At 43.0% G+C, this 15,226-nt stretch overlaps 1 protein-coding gene across 1 annotated transcript in view; it reads right to left on the bottom strand.

The window, feature by feature from the left end:
* Nucleotides 1-15,226, bottom strand: part of COG3 (component of oligomeric golgi complex 3) — a 1,722,808-nt gene that overhangs the window by 427,180 nt on the left and 1,280,402 nt on the right. The window contains exon 16 of the mRNA XM_044072049.1: nucleotides 12,184-12,304. Coding sequence (XP_043927984.1) covers nucleotides 12,184-12,304 — 121 coding nt within the window. The remainder of the gene's footprint in view (nucleotides 1-12,183; nucleotides 12,305-15,226) is intronic.

The raw sequence follows: 15,226 nt of genomic DNA, 5'->3' as shown, positions 1-15,226 counted from the left end.
GTAGAGTGTGGAAATAAAATTTGTATCCCTGGAACACTATGTTGAGGACCCAGTGGTCATTGGTAATGGTGGCCCAAGTGCTTGCGTGGAAAGACAGTTTTCCTCCTGGGGCAAAAGCAGGTGGGCAGAGGGTGGAAATGTAAAGTCAATGCGAGTTCTTAGCATGCGGGGGTGGCTTAGTACTCCCTGGTTTTGAAGAGGAGGAACTCCATTGCTAAGATCTCTGCATTCCCTGGCGTTGTTGTCTGGTGGGCCTGCTCCCCCTAGGTCTGGGCTGAGCTGACCTGGAGGGGGCAGGAAAGGACCAGTGCTTGGAGGGGTAATGCCTACTGAACCTCGATGGCTAGACCTGCAAGATGTCTTTAACTGTCTGCATAGATTTATCTCTTTCTTCCATCTTTTTTAAGACCTCCTCTGCCTTGGTGCCAAATAAGTTGCCTTTGTGCAATGGGGCGTCCAATAATTTGGATTTGACATGGTCTGGCAAGGGCTGTTCCTTAAGCCAAGCATGCCTTCTAAGGACAGAACCAGTGACTGCTGCCCTGCAAGATGCTTCTAGGGCATCAAAGCCACATTGTAAGGTGTGCTTAGTTACTTGACTTGCAGAATGCATTAACTCTTGTAACTCTATTTTCTGCACAATAAGGAAAAAAAGATATTTTTTTTGAGGAGTTCCATGGTATGTTGCTGATATTTCAGCATATGGAACTGACAATGTAGTGCTCTAATAGCAAGAGTAGCAGAGGTGGATACTTTTTTACCCCATCTGTCTAATGCTTGGGAATCCCTATCTGAGGGGGTGGGATTCTTAGCAGAAGTTGCTTTAGTTCCTTTGGGTCCTTAAGAGATAACCTTGGGGTCAGCAGTAGGATTTTTGAAAAGAAATTTGAGAGAGTCAGGGACTCTACAGTATTTGTCAGGTTTCCTGAAGTCGGAGAGAGAGTGTCAGGAGTCAAACTGGATTCCATAAAAACATCATCCACAACATTCAGGACAGGAGGAATGGCCAGAGGTCTGTGCTGTGAAAGATCTAAGAATTCCCTAAGTCTCTTTTTTGACTAAGGGTAGCCCTGACATTCCCATTGGAAATGCTCCCTTAAAAGTATGTAGGGTTTCCCCAAAGGAAAACTCCTCAGGTGGAGAGGCTGAAGGGATGGATTTCTCTGCATGAGAATCCTCATGAGCAGAGAGGAGTTGCATATCTACATATTCAGATGCATCAGAGTCATCGGACTCCTGTTCACATAAAACTACTGGGGACAAATCTCTTTCTTTTGGAAGGGGTAGCCTGGCTTCCCCTGATGAGCATTATAAGGTCTTCCCCCATTTTAAACATCTGAGACTGAGGCAAAGATGCAGGTGCCTGAGATTGGGTCGTCGGTTTCTTGGGTGTGGTTCATATCCTGGACCTTAGAAACTCTGTAGTTTTCAAAAGAACAGTAAACGCGAAAGAAGTCATCGGTCTGTGTCGAGAATTGGTAGTGCAAAGTACTTCCTCAGAAGCCGGTGCCTGCTCAGTGGCTCCGGACCCAACCAAGGTAGAGACATCCGCAGGATCCTTAGTCGATGAAGAGCCTCATGGTATAGGGACTCCGAAATGGTCTCGGTAGCAGCCTGCGAATCCACAGAAGCGGGCTTCAGGGGCTGAGAAAGCTCCTCACTGAGGACCGGAGGACTGACGACTAGCTTTATGGAAGCGTCGTTAGCAGCTTTGGACCTGTGCGGTCTGTCTCTGTCTTTATCTTTGCGTTTTTTCAGAAAATCTGCTGTTGGATGGCTTACTGAAACCATATCGGAATTCGAGGACTAAGAGCGAAAATATCTATCTACAATAAGGGCCTGACGACATATAGTTCTGGTGCTGAACAAATCACAAAAGCTACAGCAGAGGACGTCGTGGTCTGGGCCTAAGCAAGTGACTCAGTAAGAATGAAAGTCTCGGAGTGGTATTTGCTTTCCACAAGCGAGACAATTGTTAACTTTTTCTGACATTGGTTAGAGCAAGAAAAAAGGATCCCCAAAGGGGTACTTCGTTTTAGAAGACTTCAACTTCAATTCGGAAATGAAAAACTCAGGTGGCGGCCGACCGGCACTCGTGCGAACAGCTTCAGCTTTGGGCTCCTCAGCAAGTAAGACTGCTCTAATGGCGTCGGCTGCCATATTTTATACCACTGATGATTTGACGTCAGTTCTGAAGTGACAGCAACTGACACAGAAATACTACGCCTCTGGTATTTGGGCTGACTGAGGGCTACCCTGGGCAGGGATAACCCAAATGTGATGACTGCAACAGTGAAACACAAAGAACATTTGATATTGCAAGGATCTCGCACAGAATCGCAGGAATCTGCTGTATTTGGGGTGGATGGGTATATAGAGGTAAGCATCCTTGATGTCTATGGAGGGTAGTAATGCTTAAGGGAGAATAAGTGGGAATAAGGTTTGCAGGGTAAGCATTTTGAAAGCGGGGACGATGAGAAAGTTGTTGAGGTAGGAGAGGTCTAAGACAGGACCTTCCTTCCTGGGAACTAAGAATAGACGAGGGTAGAAGCCTCTTCCCACTTGTCCTGGGGGCATAGGCTCAATCATGCCCTGTTCGAGCAGGCATTGCAGGACTGGAGAAAGGAGAGGCTCCTATTCTTTTGGAGGTTGGGGTATACCCCTAACAGTCCATGAAGTGCTGCCTTTTGATGATGCTTAACACTCAAAAGTCTTGAGTAATGAGCTCCCAGGATGGAAGGGATAGGGTTAGGTGGTGGGAGAGGAGACGGGTGCACTGACTGCTTGAGGAGTCACAAGGAGGAGCCCATCCGATCTGGAAAGGGCGGTTTAGTAAGCTGAGAAGAGGAGGAAGATGTAGGAGGAAACTGGTGAGTTTTCTTAGGCCTTTTTTGAGGTTTTGATAGTGGGGTTCTGGATTGCCTGTATATGAAGACTTGTTTTGTAGGATAATTTCTGTAAAATTTAGGCACAGGGGATTCCAGAATATGCTTCAGGTCTTTAATTTCCTTACTTTTCCCTTGCAGAGATTTGAAAAGTCCTGCAGAGGGTTTTCCAAAAATAGTAGAGTTATCCAAGGGGGCATCCATTAGTTTTGCCTTAATGTCCTCAGAGAGGGGGTGAAGCCTTTGCCAGGCAAATCTTCTCAGGGCAGAAGAGGAAGCTGCAGCTCTTGAGGTGGCTTCTACAGGATCATAGCTGCATTTAATAGAATGTCTGGCTACCTGAGAAGAGGTAGCAATGAGGGAGGATGCCAAATCCTTGTTTTCGGAGTCTGGCATGTCTGAAAAGTTTTGAAAGTTGAGACAGGAGTTCCAAGTTATACCTGGTCAGGTGGGTCTGGTAGTTTAGAGCTCTGAAGGCCAGGGTGGCCGAGGTATACATTTTATAGGATCATAGAAGGTTACTAGACCAACTGACCCTGAGGCCCTTATAAGCCTAGCCAAGTTTAGCCCATGTTCAGACAAATTAGCACCCGATGCCCCTGTCCAGCAGGGACATGGGTGGAATCCCAGGGGGTATATTTTCTGCTTCATCCAGTTATTCAGGTTGCGATAAAAAAAGGGGTAAAGAGGTACTCTGCTTGATGTAGTGAAGGAGTATATTCCATAGATGGGGGGAGTCTCTGGGACACAAATATGTCATGCCAACAAGTCCTGTTAATGTCACAGACCAGGTTGAAGTCACGCGTGTGGGTTATTCAAGTGGAGCTTGACTTGCGGATATGCAGCAGTCCCCTCAAGGTGGGGCCCGTGAATGCCTTGTATCGCAGATAGATGTCATCTCTGAGGAGTCGGTAGGAAACCAAGTAGAGGGATAGGGCTTTTAGCCTATCTGTGTATGGTAGATGTTTGAGGCCCTGCATTCTCCTGCTGAGGAACCTCTGTGGTCTCCCCAGCTGCTGCATGTGCTTTGCAAGGCACATGTCAAAAGGGAGTTGTACTCGATAATGGGTCTTATAAGGGAAGAATACAGGGATGTTATGACCTCCTTGTCCCTGAATGAGATACCCTTACTTATGAGGTGGGCCATGTAGAAGGCTTGCCATACAACGGAAGCAACATGGTGGTCAAAAGTCAGATTGCTATCAACCTGGGTACCCAAATCCCTCAGGACTGATTGAGTGCTTAGGACATTGTTATTAATGTGATAATTTGTGGGGACATCACTCTTCCCAAAGGGGATGATGATGCATTTTTTGGTATTCAGCTTGAGGTCATGTTTCTGGCACCAGTCATTTGTCTGAGTGAGACCCTCTTGGAAGATGTCCACTTCACTAGGGGAATTGATGACAGCACCCAGCTGGCAGTCATCTGCAAACTTGGTCAGCCATAGCCCACTGGTTTTGGGCTGCACCTCAGAAAAGTATATCCCAAATAACAGAGGCTCCAAGACTGAACCCTGGGGTACACCACTTATTACAGGTCTACTGCTTGAGGTGGCTTCCCCTATTTTGACTATGTGGGTTCCATCAATGAGCCAGTTTGCTACCCATCTGGTAACATATGGATTGATGCCTAGTTGAGAGAGTTTATCTTTTATGCCTGAGAGGGGAGCAGTGTCAAAGGTTTTGGCCAGTTCAAGGTAGGTGGTATGCACTGTCTTCCCCTCATCCACAGCGTGGGTGACAGTCTCAAAGAAGTCGACCAAATTTAGCAGACATGACATCCCCTTGATGAAGCCAAACTGTGTGGGATCAAGTGTTTGGAGGTTGCCAATGTCCTTGTTAATGAGGTACATGATAATCCGTTCCATGGCCTTGCAAATCAGGCTAGTTAGGCTGATGGGTCTATAATTTCTTGGATCGGTGAACGCTCCATCTTTGTGTAAAGGGATGACAGTGGCTGTCCTCCACTCAGCTGGGATTAAACCAGTACTCAGGCTTTGGTTGAATAGGGTGCCTAGTGGTGCTGCAAGTTCCTGGCTGAGTTCACGTAGGATGCAACCTGAGATATTATCGGGTCCCATGGGGGCTATATTTTTGGACTTTCAAAGAGTACTGATGACCTGTTACCTAGATATAAGGAGAAGAGGGCAGAGGGGTAAAGTTTTTGCTGAATCTGCCAGCCAGCAAGTTTGCTAGAGCTACTGCGTTTGTATATGTGGTGTCCTTGACCACCAGTTCTGAACAGATCTGGGTGCTTCCTTTGAGGTTGCGGATATATGTGAAGAAGGCCTTATGACGGTCTCTAGTAGAGATGGCCAATTTGGACTTGAAGTTTGCTTTGGAGGATTTCACTAGTGCTCTTATTTGCTTGTTCAGGCTAAAAGACACTGCTTCCAATTGGGCACCTGCTACTTCTTGGTCTTGGACAGCATTTTTTTTTTCCTTTTGTTATACAGTTTATTTATTGCAGATGTCCACCAGACCGGTTTACTCTTCCTTGTGGAGGATGATTTAGTCCTGTCAGGTATTCCTGATTCCATACATCTATATAAATGCTTGTATAGTGCTTTGGTGTAGTTTTGAATATTGATGCCAGCTCCTACGGAGGGGGAGGGGGCCATGAGGTTGTTTATACCATCCTTCAGGAGGCTGCAATCAGCTTTGGAGACATTTTTATATCTGATCCTAGCTAGAGGGAGGTTGAGGGAGATGGTGACTTTGAAAGTGACCATTCTGTGGTCAGATCTTACCAGGAAGGATGATACTATAGGGATGCTGCAGTGGTCACTCATATTGGTTAATACCAAGTCCAAGATATTATCACCCCTTGTGGGGGTATCGACTAGCATTCCAAGGTATTTGCATTGACAAAATCAAGGAATCTCTGGGCATTTGTGTTCTGGCATGAGTAGTTTGTCCAGTCTATGTTTGGGAAGTTAAAGTCATCCAGGTTTACGGTAAATGGTTGAATCCTGATAGATTCAAACAGGTCCGAATAGGTGGATTGGACATCTTGAGTCAAATTTGGGGGTTAGTAGCTAGCTAGGATTTGAATAGGGGTCTTGTCAATGGTTAAATGCACCTGGAGTGTCTCCTGTGTGTCATACTGCTTGACCAGCCTGGAGGTGCGTATATTGAAACTCCACCTCCTTTGGCTTTACTGCCCACAGTTTGTGGTCTGAATGCATGATAGGATGAGTAACCAGGTAAGGCTGGGGGTGCTCTCTGCAGCTTTGAACCAGGTTTCTGTGACTGCACAGATGTCAGCATTTTCCAAGGTTAGGAATGAGTGCAGTTTCATGTTTAGACTCGTTTAGCTGCATGACCTTTAGTTTGTGTTTTGCTGAAATTTTTATGTTGGTAGCTTTAACTTCAGAATTTTTTTTTTTTTAGGAAAAAAAGGCACTACAGAGGAGGCAAGGGCCTTTGCCAGAAGCCTGAAGCCCAAGTGAGACAGGTGCAGGCCATCTCTGGCAAAGCATCGTGGTCTGTTGATCATATCTTCCCAAGCTGTTGGGTACTGGAATCACCTGGAATGATACCAGAAACCCAGCCTCTCCAGCTGTCTGCTATCCTTGTCTGAAGGGAGGAGGGAGGTAGAAGGAAGAGACCTGGAAGACTTTTCAAAGGCTACTGAAACAGAAGGGTCTGCAACTAGGGCCTTGAATAGAAAACTGCATTCCTTAATTACTTTGTAGTACGTCTGGCTTTTTCAGAGCTGGAGGCTGAGAGTCAGGATAAGTGGAAGTAAATGCAAAAGCATCTAAAAAGGCTGTTATAACAGGAGGAATGGCTGAAGGGCTAGGGGACTGTACTTGGAGGAGGTCATAACATTTTTGGACCTATGGCATCACTGCACTGTCCCATTTGAAGTGGTCACGAATCCTGGAGATGGTGTCCCTAAAAGAAATTTCCTCCATATCTGATTCAGTTCCATTTTAATTTTCTTCATGGGAGCCATAATCTACAGGTGAGGGGATTTGAGATGAGTAATCCAATGGATCACTCTCCACCTCAGAAGAAGAATCTTTCTCAGAAGTGGCTTGAGGCCTAGGTCTTTTCTCTGGGGAGGCCGGCCAGACAGGAAGGGTAGCAGGGTGATTGGAGGGAGGCCTTAAATAGGCCACATGTAAAATTTTGCCATTCCTTCTGAGGGTTAGGAGAGGTGAAACATGCTTAGTTTTTTGCTTCTTCTTTGTTTGAGTACCCATGCAGGGTAAAGAAGGCGGGGTGGATATAGGCCTACATTCGACCAAGTCTGAGTTGACTTCCTCCCTAACCACTATTTCAGTAACTCCTCTTGAGCCTTCTGACACTGTAAGCCTGGGTTCCCCCTCAACATCAGAAATCAATGTCAGAGTTGCCTCTCTGGACGTGCATACATTTGGTACCAAGGTGGCCTGCGAAATGGGTTTGGCCTGTGGATCCGGATCCATAATGATGAGCGTCTCCGAGCTATCATGTACTTTAGGAGAAATGTCTGTATTAAGAGGCGCAGATTCGGGCATATGTTTTTTGGACTTAAGCTTAGCAGGCTCAGTCGTCGGGTCCAAGAAGGTTTCTATCATGCTCTTGGCTAAAAGCTTAAGGCATTGGTTTTCTAGGTATATCACAAGGCAGGATAACCAACTTTGGAGGATCCTAAGCACAAAGATTGACAAATGGAACAGTTTTTGTGCTTGTGCTGAGGCCTGAGGCAAAACAGGCACTGGGAGTGACTATCCTTATGTGGAATCTGTCTTCCACAGTCACATTTCCCTTTTCTAGATGACATTAACCTCACTAAAAGACAAGGTAGCAGAAAAAAAGACAAGGAAGATTTCCCCAATGGGGCACCTATCTTAGCTTTGGCAAATGATTCCGGCAGCAGAATGATGTCCAGGACTGGTGATCCGACTGGTGGCAAAGAAGCTCTGAAGGTGGTGTGCACGTACGTCTCTTTTATGACGGATGTCTGTTAGTGGCCTACATCAGATGTACCATGCACCTGCGGTAGCAGAAGATTTTGATATACTGGCCAACGTCGAATCGTCACCTTGGCAGGCAACTCCCTTATGTCAGGAATACTGCAACAGATGAATAGAATGTATATGTATTTATGTGTGTGTGTGTGTGTGTGTGTGTGTGTGTGTGTATGTGTGTGTGTGTGCATATATATATATATATATATATATATATATATATATATATATATATATATATATATATATATATATATATATATACACACACACACACACACACAAAATAGCTTCCAATTTCTCAGTTTTTGTATCATCTTTTGTTCAGTAACTTCCCACATATAGATAGCTGCCATAAGAGAAGCCTTTTTCATCCATACTCCAAAATAATTCATCTCATCATGTCCCCATAAATATGTAATCCTGAACCAAATTCGTGTGTGCATACATAATTTATGGCTCTAGTCTATTTTATACATCTTCACTAATTTTATACCCCAAAATGACTTGAAACTCTGTCAAAATGTTCCACAATACTGAGATGTCCCCTTCTGGATTTATCAGGTACAAAACAATAATCATCTGCAAATAAAGCCAACTTTTCTTGATCACCATGCCAATACATCCTTGCATTTTGGAGTCACTTATTTTCTTTGCCAATAGCTCTAAATATAAAGCAAATAAAGGGGAAGAAGGACAACCCTGCCTGTTCCTCTGTTCAAATGCAACTTATCACTGAGGAACCCTCCCACTTTAATTCTTACTTCCCATCCTTGATACATCCTCCTAATTAACCTTATTATTGTACTAGGGAATGCAAATGTGTCCACTGCCCTACTCACAATCCCATCTTACTCTGTCAAATGCTTTCTCTGCATTAAGACCCACAATTAGCAGCAGTATTTTCTTAAATTCTGTTTCCCTTTGGATCATCACTGTTCTACTGGTGTTGTCAAATGCTTGTCTCCTCGCCACAAACCATACTGATCCATATTATCTACTTTGGCAACACCGTTGTCATTCTTTTAGCTAGTACAGACGCAGACACTTTATAATCATGGATTAATAATGAAATGGGTCTATATGAGGCTGAGTCTTTGCCATCTACAGGTAATACAGCCACCACAATGGCTGTGAAGTACACTCTGTGAAACTCCCAATCAGAAAAAAAAATACAGAATCAGTGGTGGTCCTGCTTCAGCTTCCGTCTATCAAAAGACCATATAAACATGCCATAATCCTGAAAGGCTCAAGCACCTTGAACTTTATGTTCTCTAATGAAGGCAATTTCTTACAAAGACAGCAAGGAGAACACCTAGGTAGTGAACGTGTCACAAAGAAATGGAAACTGTAGGAGTGGGTATACATATTTCAAACAGGTGAGCATGAACACAGTCCAAAAACAGCAATATTCTTACAACTGAAATTTTTAGTTAGGTGCACAACAAGAAAATAAAGTTAAAAATGGTAAAAATCTTCAAACTAGTCTTGAAAGGTCGTGTACAGGTCAGGTTCCATTCGTGGCCTGGGCCACATCATTCTTGCATCTAAGCTCTGAAGATTTCTGCAGTCTCTGCATTAAGCTTCTTGCTTCATTTATTACTCTAAAAATCTTTTTTAGATTTACTTTCTGAAAAAAAATACAGTCAAAGAAACTTGCGAATTCTGTGTGAGAAAGAAAAAAACCTACACAAATGATTCTTGACTTCTGGTGATGAAAGTACATACAGCACACTGATCAGTTATACCTCTCAACCTTCATATGACAGAATCAGGGACACAGGACCTTAAAAATCAGGGACAATAAGGGATATTTAATTAACTTATAATATGCATATTCAAATAAGCACATTAATGGACACTCCCATGCATTCAATTACACAGCTACACCTCAACAACCTTTTAGTACAAGAAATCTGGACAAAGCATAAAATAATGGGGGGGGGATGGTAAAGGACCAAGCAGACACATTTTAAATCTTGCAATATAAACTTTTATAAAACTCAACAATAACAGGATGTGTGTTAGCAAGATTCTCTAAGGATATGCTCTTCTGAAACTCAAATGTCTGTCATTAGAGATTTCCTTCAGTGATTTGCCAGAACTCCACCAAATTTTAAGAGGAAAATACAAAAAAATAAATAAATAAAATAAAAAAATATATGGAGCTATACTCAGCCTCTTAGTACAAGAAATCTGGCTGAATCATAAAATAATGGGGGAGACAAAGGACAAAGCACACATTTTCAGTGTTGCTCTATAAACTTACAACAGGATATGTGTTATCAAGCATTCTCTAAAGGATATGCAAATGATTTGCCAAAAAAAAAAAAAAAACTTTTTTAAGTGAACAGCCCAAAAAATATACAACAGACCCCAACAACCCATATAGTTAATCTGTTAGCACAATAAATCCTCTAAACTTTAAAGCATACATTCATATGAACCAAACCTTAGAGACAGATGCTTAACACTGCTCCTTGTCCTATACAGTTATAAAAGTGTGGAACAAAAGGATATGTGTTAGCAAGCAGACACCACCACATTTTAGGAGGAACAGACAAAAGATAAAAACCTATACTACCTCTACTAGTAGCACAGAAAATCTTCTGTATGACGTAAGGGGGGAAAGAAATAGATGTCCTCTCCAGACTCCTAGCAATTTACAAAAAGTTAAACTTACCTGCAATCCTTAAAAATTAACACAAATAAACCTCAGATCTAATGTGCAAAAATTCAGCCAATTCAGCTCCTCTCCGAATTTACAGGACCAATCCAACTCTTCAAATCCTTATCCTCAGGTGCAGCAGGCATCAGTAAATCCTTCCCCTTCGATCTTCTTCTTGGGCACGGCAGGCAGTTTAATCCTTTTTTTACACAGTTACTCCTTGGACAGCGTTCTCTGCTTTATGACTCTTGATCCTCGAAGCACTAGCAGCAAACAGGGTTCTAAGACGAGAACAAGACAAAATACAGGCTCCTCCATTATGGCTTGCTTATATGCAGACTGGGCGAACCTAATTGAAGATGAAAGCACATGAGGTATGTGCTTCTGCATATACAAAGCAAGAACTAGAAAATGGGCCTGCAAGACACAAATGAGATGTAAACCAATGTTCTGATTGGTTAAGATGAGAACAGCCAGTTCAGAGGTCGCTTTACCGCAAATCTCAGGAGGAGCATCTCTCAAACTGTGCACTTGGGAGATTAAGCTTATTTAAGCTTAAAAAAGGGTGCTCCCTCGGAATTCAGGATGATTGAGAGCTGTGTGATCAGTATGTCAGGAAAATAATTTAGTTCCGTTTGGTCTAAACATACACAAGTGTGGATCCTGTATGAATGTTTGCAAAACTAAATACTACTTATTAACTAGCTGACACTCACTTAACTGAGGACTATGGTACACTTTCTCAAGCTACTCCTTTTAATAAAAAAAGACCCATATCTGAATTGCTTGATTCTGAACTGGTCATTACTCCATATGGCAGAGCTAAATGCAAGACTGTATGGACTCCTCATATACACCAAATAAAGAGATGACACACACACACACACACACACACACACACACACACACACAATAGTTTTAGATAACTGAATAAGTTAACACTGTCCTCCAAGCTTTGCATGATGCCTTCAAGATAGCAAAATGTTTCTTGGAAAGGAATGAAGTGATACAGCTGTTAGTCATCTAACCAACTTCATATTACTGCTGTTATTTCTGTTCTTTGGCTGACACGGATTATGTTACAGCTATCCAGTTTAATGTCAACATAAGGGCATGTAAGTGGAACAAGCTAAATTTTAAAGCAAGTTTAACCCAGGTATTAGGTGAATCATGCAGCCACTATGAATTACAAATGTTAGGGTAAAATGAGAACAGTCTTCTAGGCCATCACAAGTAGATACTATACAAGAATTACAACACCTTTACTAGGAAAAATAAAGAAGTTAATAGAATGATAGAGCTAACATAAAAGGTGAATGTGAGTTCAAGACATAAAAAAGCATTCCTTAAAAAGTGGTTTAGCAAGGACTGAAGATACAGCTTACTATTAGCTTCTCTAATATAACTGGAGCACGCACGTGCCTTGATAAAACAGTAAAGAAAAGCTCTTTAATGTATGCAAGCAATCTGCACGCAAGCGAATGAAGACAAGCTGAGAGGATAGGTCACATGGTTAATGCATATACACACAGAGTGTAAGTCTGCATGCATGCATGCGCAGTAATCAATTGCAGGTGAACATAAAAGAAACCCCAGTGCCAGTGTTAGCATGACAGGAACTGGTAGGATCAGCCTACCACAACCCATCACCCAATACAATCTAGTACCTCTAGTTTTCTTAAGGTCCAGGGAAATTTCCTTTATGGTGAAATCGGTATGAAAAGGGGCAATTTGTTCTCGAAGAATCAACAAGTGCTTGATTAAAAAGAGTTGTCCATCCATGGGGGTCTGTAGGTGCAAAACAAAAAACAAAATGGATATGTCAATTATATTATAACAATTTGTATTAATTTAGTACAGAAATAAAAAAAGACTGCACAGATGTTCAGCCATGCATAAAACAGTAAGCAGAGTCATAAATACAACAAATGAAAAGAAAAAAGAAGTTATGTACTCACCATAACGTTCCACGTGAGTTGTTCAGCTCACCTTCACTCTTAGAGATGGGTTCAGAGCCGATCCTAGGCTCCGAGTCAGCCTACTACAAAGCTCGAGGTCTTCAGACAGCTGGAAGCCAAGTACATATCCCATGATGCACCTGGAATTAACTCAGATCTTGTTTGCTGCATATAATAATACCATATGTCATTCTATCACTCTTTAGGAGAAAGCTATAGAAGGATTGAGTAACCAGGAACAATCTAGAACATTGGTCCTCAAAAAACCCTGGAGGGGGTAGGAGGGTGGGCAATAAGAATGAAGGCGAGATGAACAACTCACATGGAACGTTACGGTGAGTTCATAACTTCTTTATGTGAAGTTGTTCTATCTCGCCGTTCATTCTTACAGATGGGTAGCGTCCCAACCACCATCTTTCTCGGGTGGCTCACGGGAGTATATTTTTCAGGACAGTAGACCCAAAGGAGGCCCTGTCCCTGGAGGCCTTGTCAACTTTGTAATGAGTGATAAAGGTATGAGGTCTTGACCAAGTGGCTGCTGCACAAATGTTGTCTATAGGAAGCCTAGCAGAAAAGGCAGAAGATGTGGACATTGCTCTGGTAGAATGAGCCTTAATTTTGTGTTGTAAGGGCATATTAGCAGCTGAATAAGCAAATGTGATACAATCAGATAACCATTTAGACAGTGTTGCTTTTGCCACTGGCATACCTTTTCTGGAATCTGAATAGGAAACAAAAAGCTGTTCTGATCTTCTGAAATCTTTTGTTTTATCCAAGTAAAACCGGAGCTGTCTATAAACATCAAGTTTGTGCAGTAAGTACTCTTAAGTTGTTGGTGTGTTTGGGAAAGAACACTGGCAAATCTATAATCTGATTCAAATTAGTTTCAGTACAAACTTTGGGTAAGAAAGAAGGGTTTGTTTTTAGGGAAATTCTGTCAGCATGGAAAATCAAATAAGGAGGCTTTATGGACAAGGCCTGAAGCTCTGACACTCTGCGGGCATAAGTGATGGCTACTAAAAAGATAGTCTTCCATGACAAATATTGCAAATTGCATGAGGAAGATTCCATGGGGTATAAGGGGACTTCACATGTGGTCTGAGATGAAAAGTCCCTTTGAGAAAGGCTTTGGATAGTTTGTGTGACATTATGTCCAATCCTTCAAATCCAAGGTAAAAATTAGAGATAGCAGCAAGTTGAACCCGAACTGTTGCTGCTGCAGCTCCTTGACTGAAGAGCATAGTCAAGAATTCTAATATGGAGGCAATAGAGGCTTCGTAGGGATCAATGTTATTTTGACAGGCCCATATAAAAAATATTTTCCATTTGCTAAGATACAGCTTCCTGGTAGAGGATTTATGAGAAGATATCAAAATCTGCTGCATTTCATATGAAAGGTTATGGAACCTGGCTATGTTGGGAATTGGAGCAACCAAGCTGTCAACTTCAGGGACTGAAGAGAGGGATGAAGTTCCCCAGATGAGTGTGTCAGAAGATCTGGAACTGGGAACAGAATCCAAGGGTCCTCAAATTGATGAAGTCGAAGGAAGGGGAACCAAATCTGACAAGGCCAATGAGGGGCTATTAGAATGAAGGTCCTTCCCAGGGCTTTTGCTTTCTGTAATACTTTGGGTATCAAGGGTATTGGTGGGAATACATAGAGGAGACCCAGAGGCCAATCATGTACGAGTGCGTCCCTTGGGGCTTCTCCCAGAGTGGGAATTAGGGCAAAGTAGCTTCTGCATTTCTTGTTCATGTGGTTGGCAAAAAGGTCGCAGCAAGGCTGGCCCCACCTGCGGAAAATTCTCTCCGCTATTTCTTTCTTGAGGTACCACTCGCAAGGCAACAAAACTGCTCTGCTCAGTTTGTCTAATATCACGCTGGATTTCCCCAGGATGTGCATTGCTAACAGAAAGCGCTGGGCGGATGTATCCCACTGCCATACTCTTAGGGCCTTGCGACAAAGGGGGTAGGACCTGGTTCTTCCTTGTTTGTTCAAGTACCAGACCACTGACATGTTGTCCATCTGAATCGCAATAGTTCTCAGCGGAAGAGAATCCTATAAGTACTGCAACACTAAAAGTACCGCTCTCCTCTCCAGGACATTGATATGTAGATGTGTCTCCTGTTCGTTCCATGTGCCTTGGGCTGTTCTTCCCTGAAAATGTCCCCCATTAGCGAAGCATCCGTGGTCACTGTGGGTGCTGGTAGGGGAAGAACAAAAGGACAACCTATCATTACATGAAGAGAGGTCAACCACCACTGAAGATCCTTTTTGCATGTGTTTGTGATCATTATGAGATGAGACATTGGAAGCTCTTGGTAAGACCACTGAGTGAATAACAGCCATTGTAGAATCCGCATGTGCATGCAACCCAATGGTATCGCTAATATTGCAGCTGCCATCATGCCTAACAGTTTTAGTACTTCTGATAGTGGAGCCTTGTCTTTGGATATGATATTGCAAACCTGCTGACGGAGTAGTAAGACTCTTTCTGCTAGAAGTCTCAAAGTGGTGGTGGTGGTGGTATCCAATTCTGCTCCGATAAAAACGATATGTTGCGATGGCGACAAGGCAGATTTTTCTGAATTTATTGTAATACTAAGATGACTGCAGAGGGAAAGCGTGGTGTCCCTGGCTTGTATAAGCTGATGCCTGGTGGTGGCGGTGAGGAGCCAATCGTCTAGGTACAGAAACACCTGGAATCCTAGATGTCTCAGATGAGCCATGACCACTGGCATACATTTGGTG

Source organism: Protopterus annectens, chromosome 5.part0 (assembly GCF_019279795.1).
Source record: "Protopterus annectens isolate FY-2018-M chromosome 5.part0, PAN1.0, whole genome shotgun sequence".
In the NCBI taxonomy this organism is placed as follows: domain Eukaryota; kingdom Metazoa; phylum Chordata; order Ceratodontiformes; family Protopteridae; genus Protopterus; species Protopterus annectens.
This window is presented reverse-complemented; position numbering and strand designations above follow the sequence as displayed.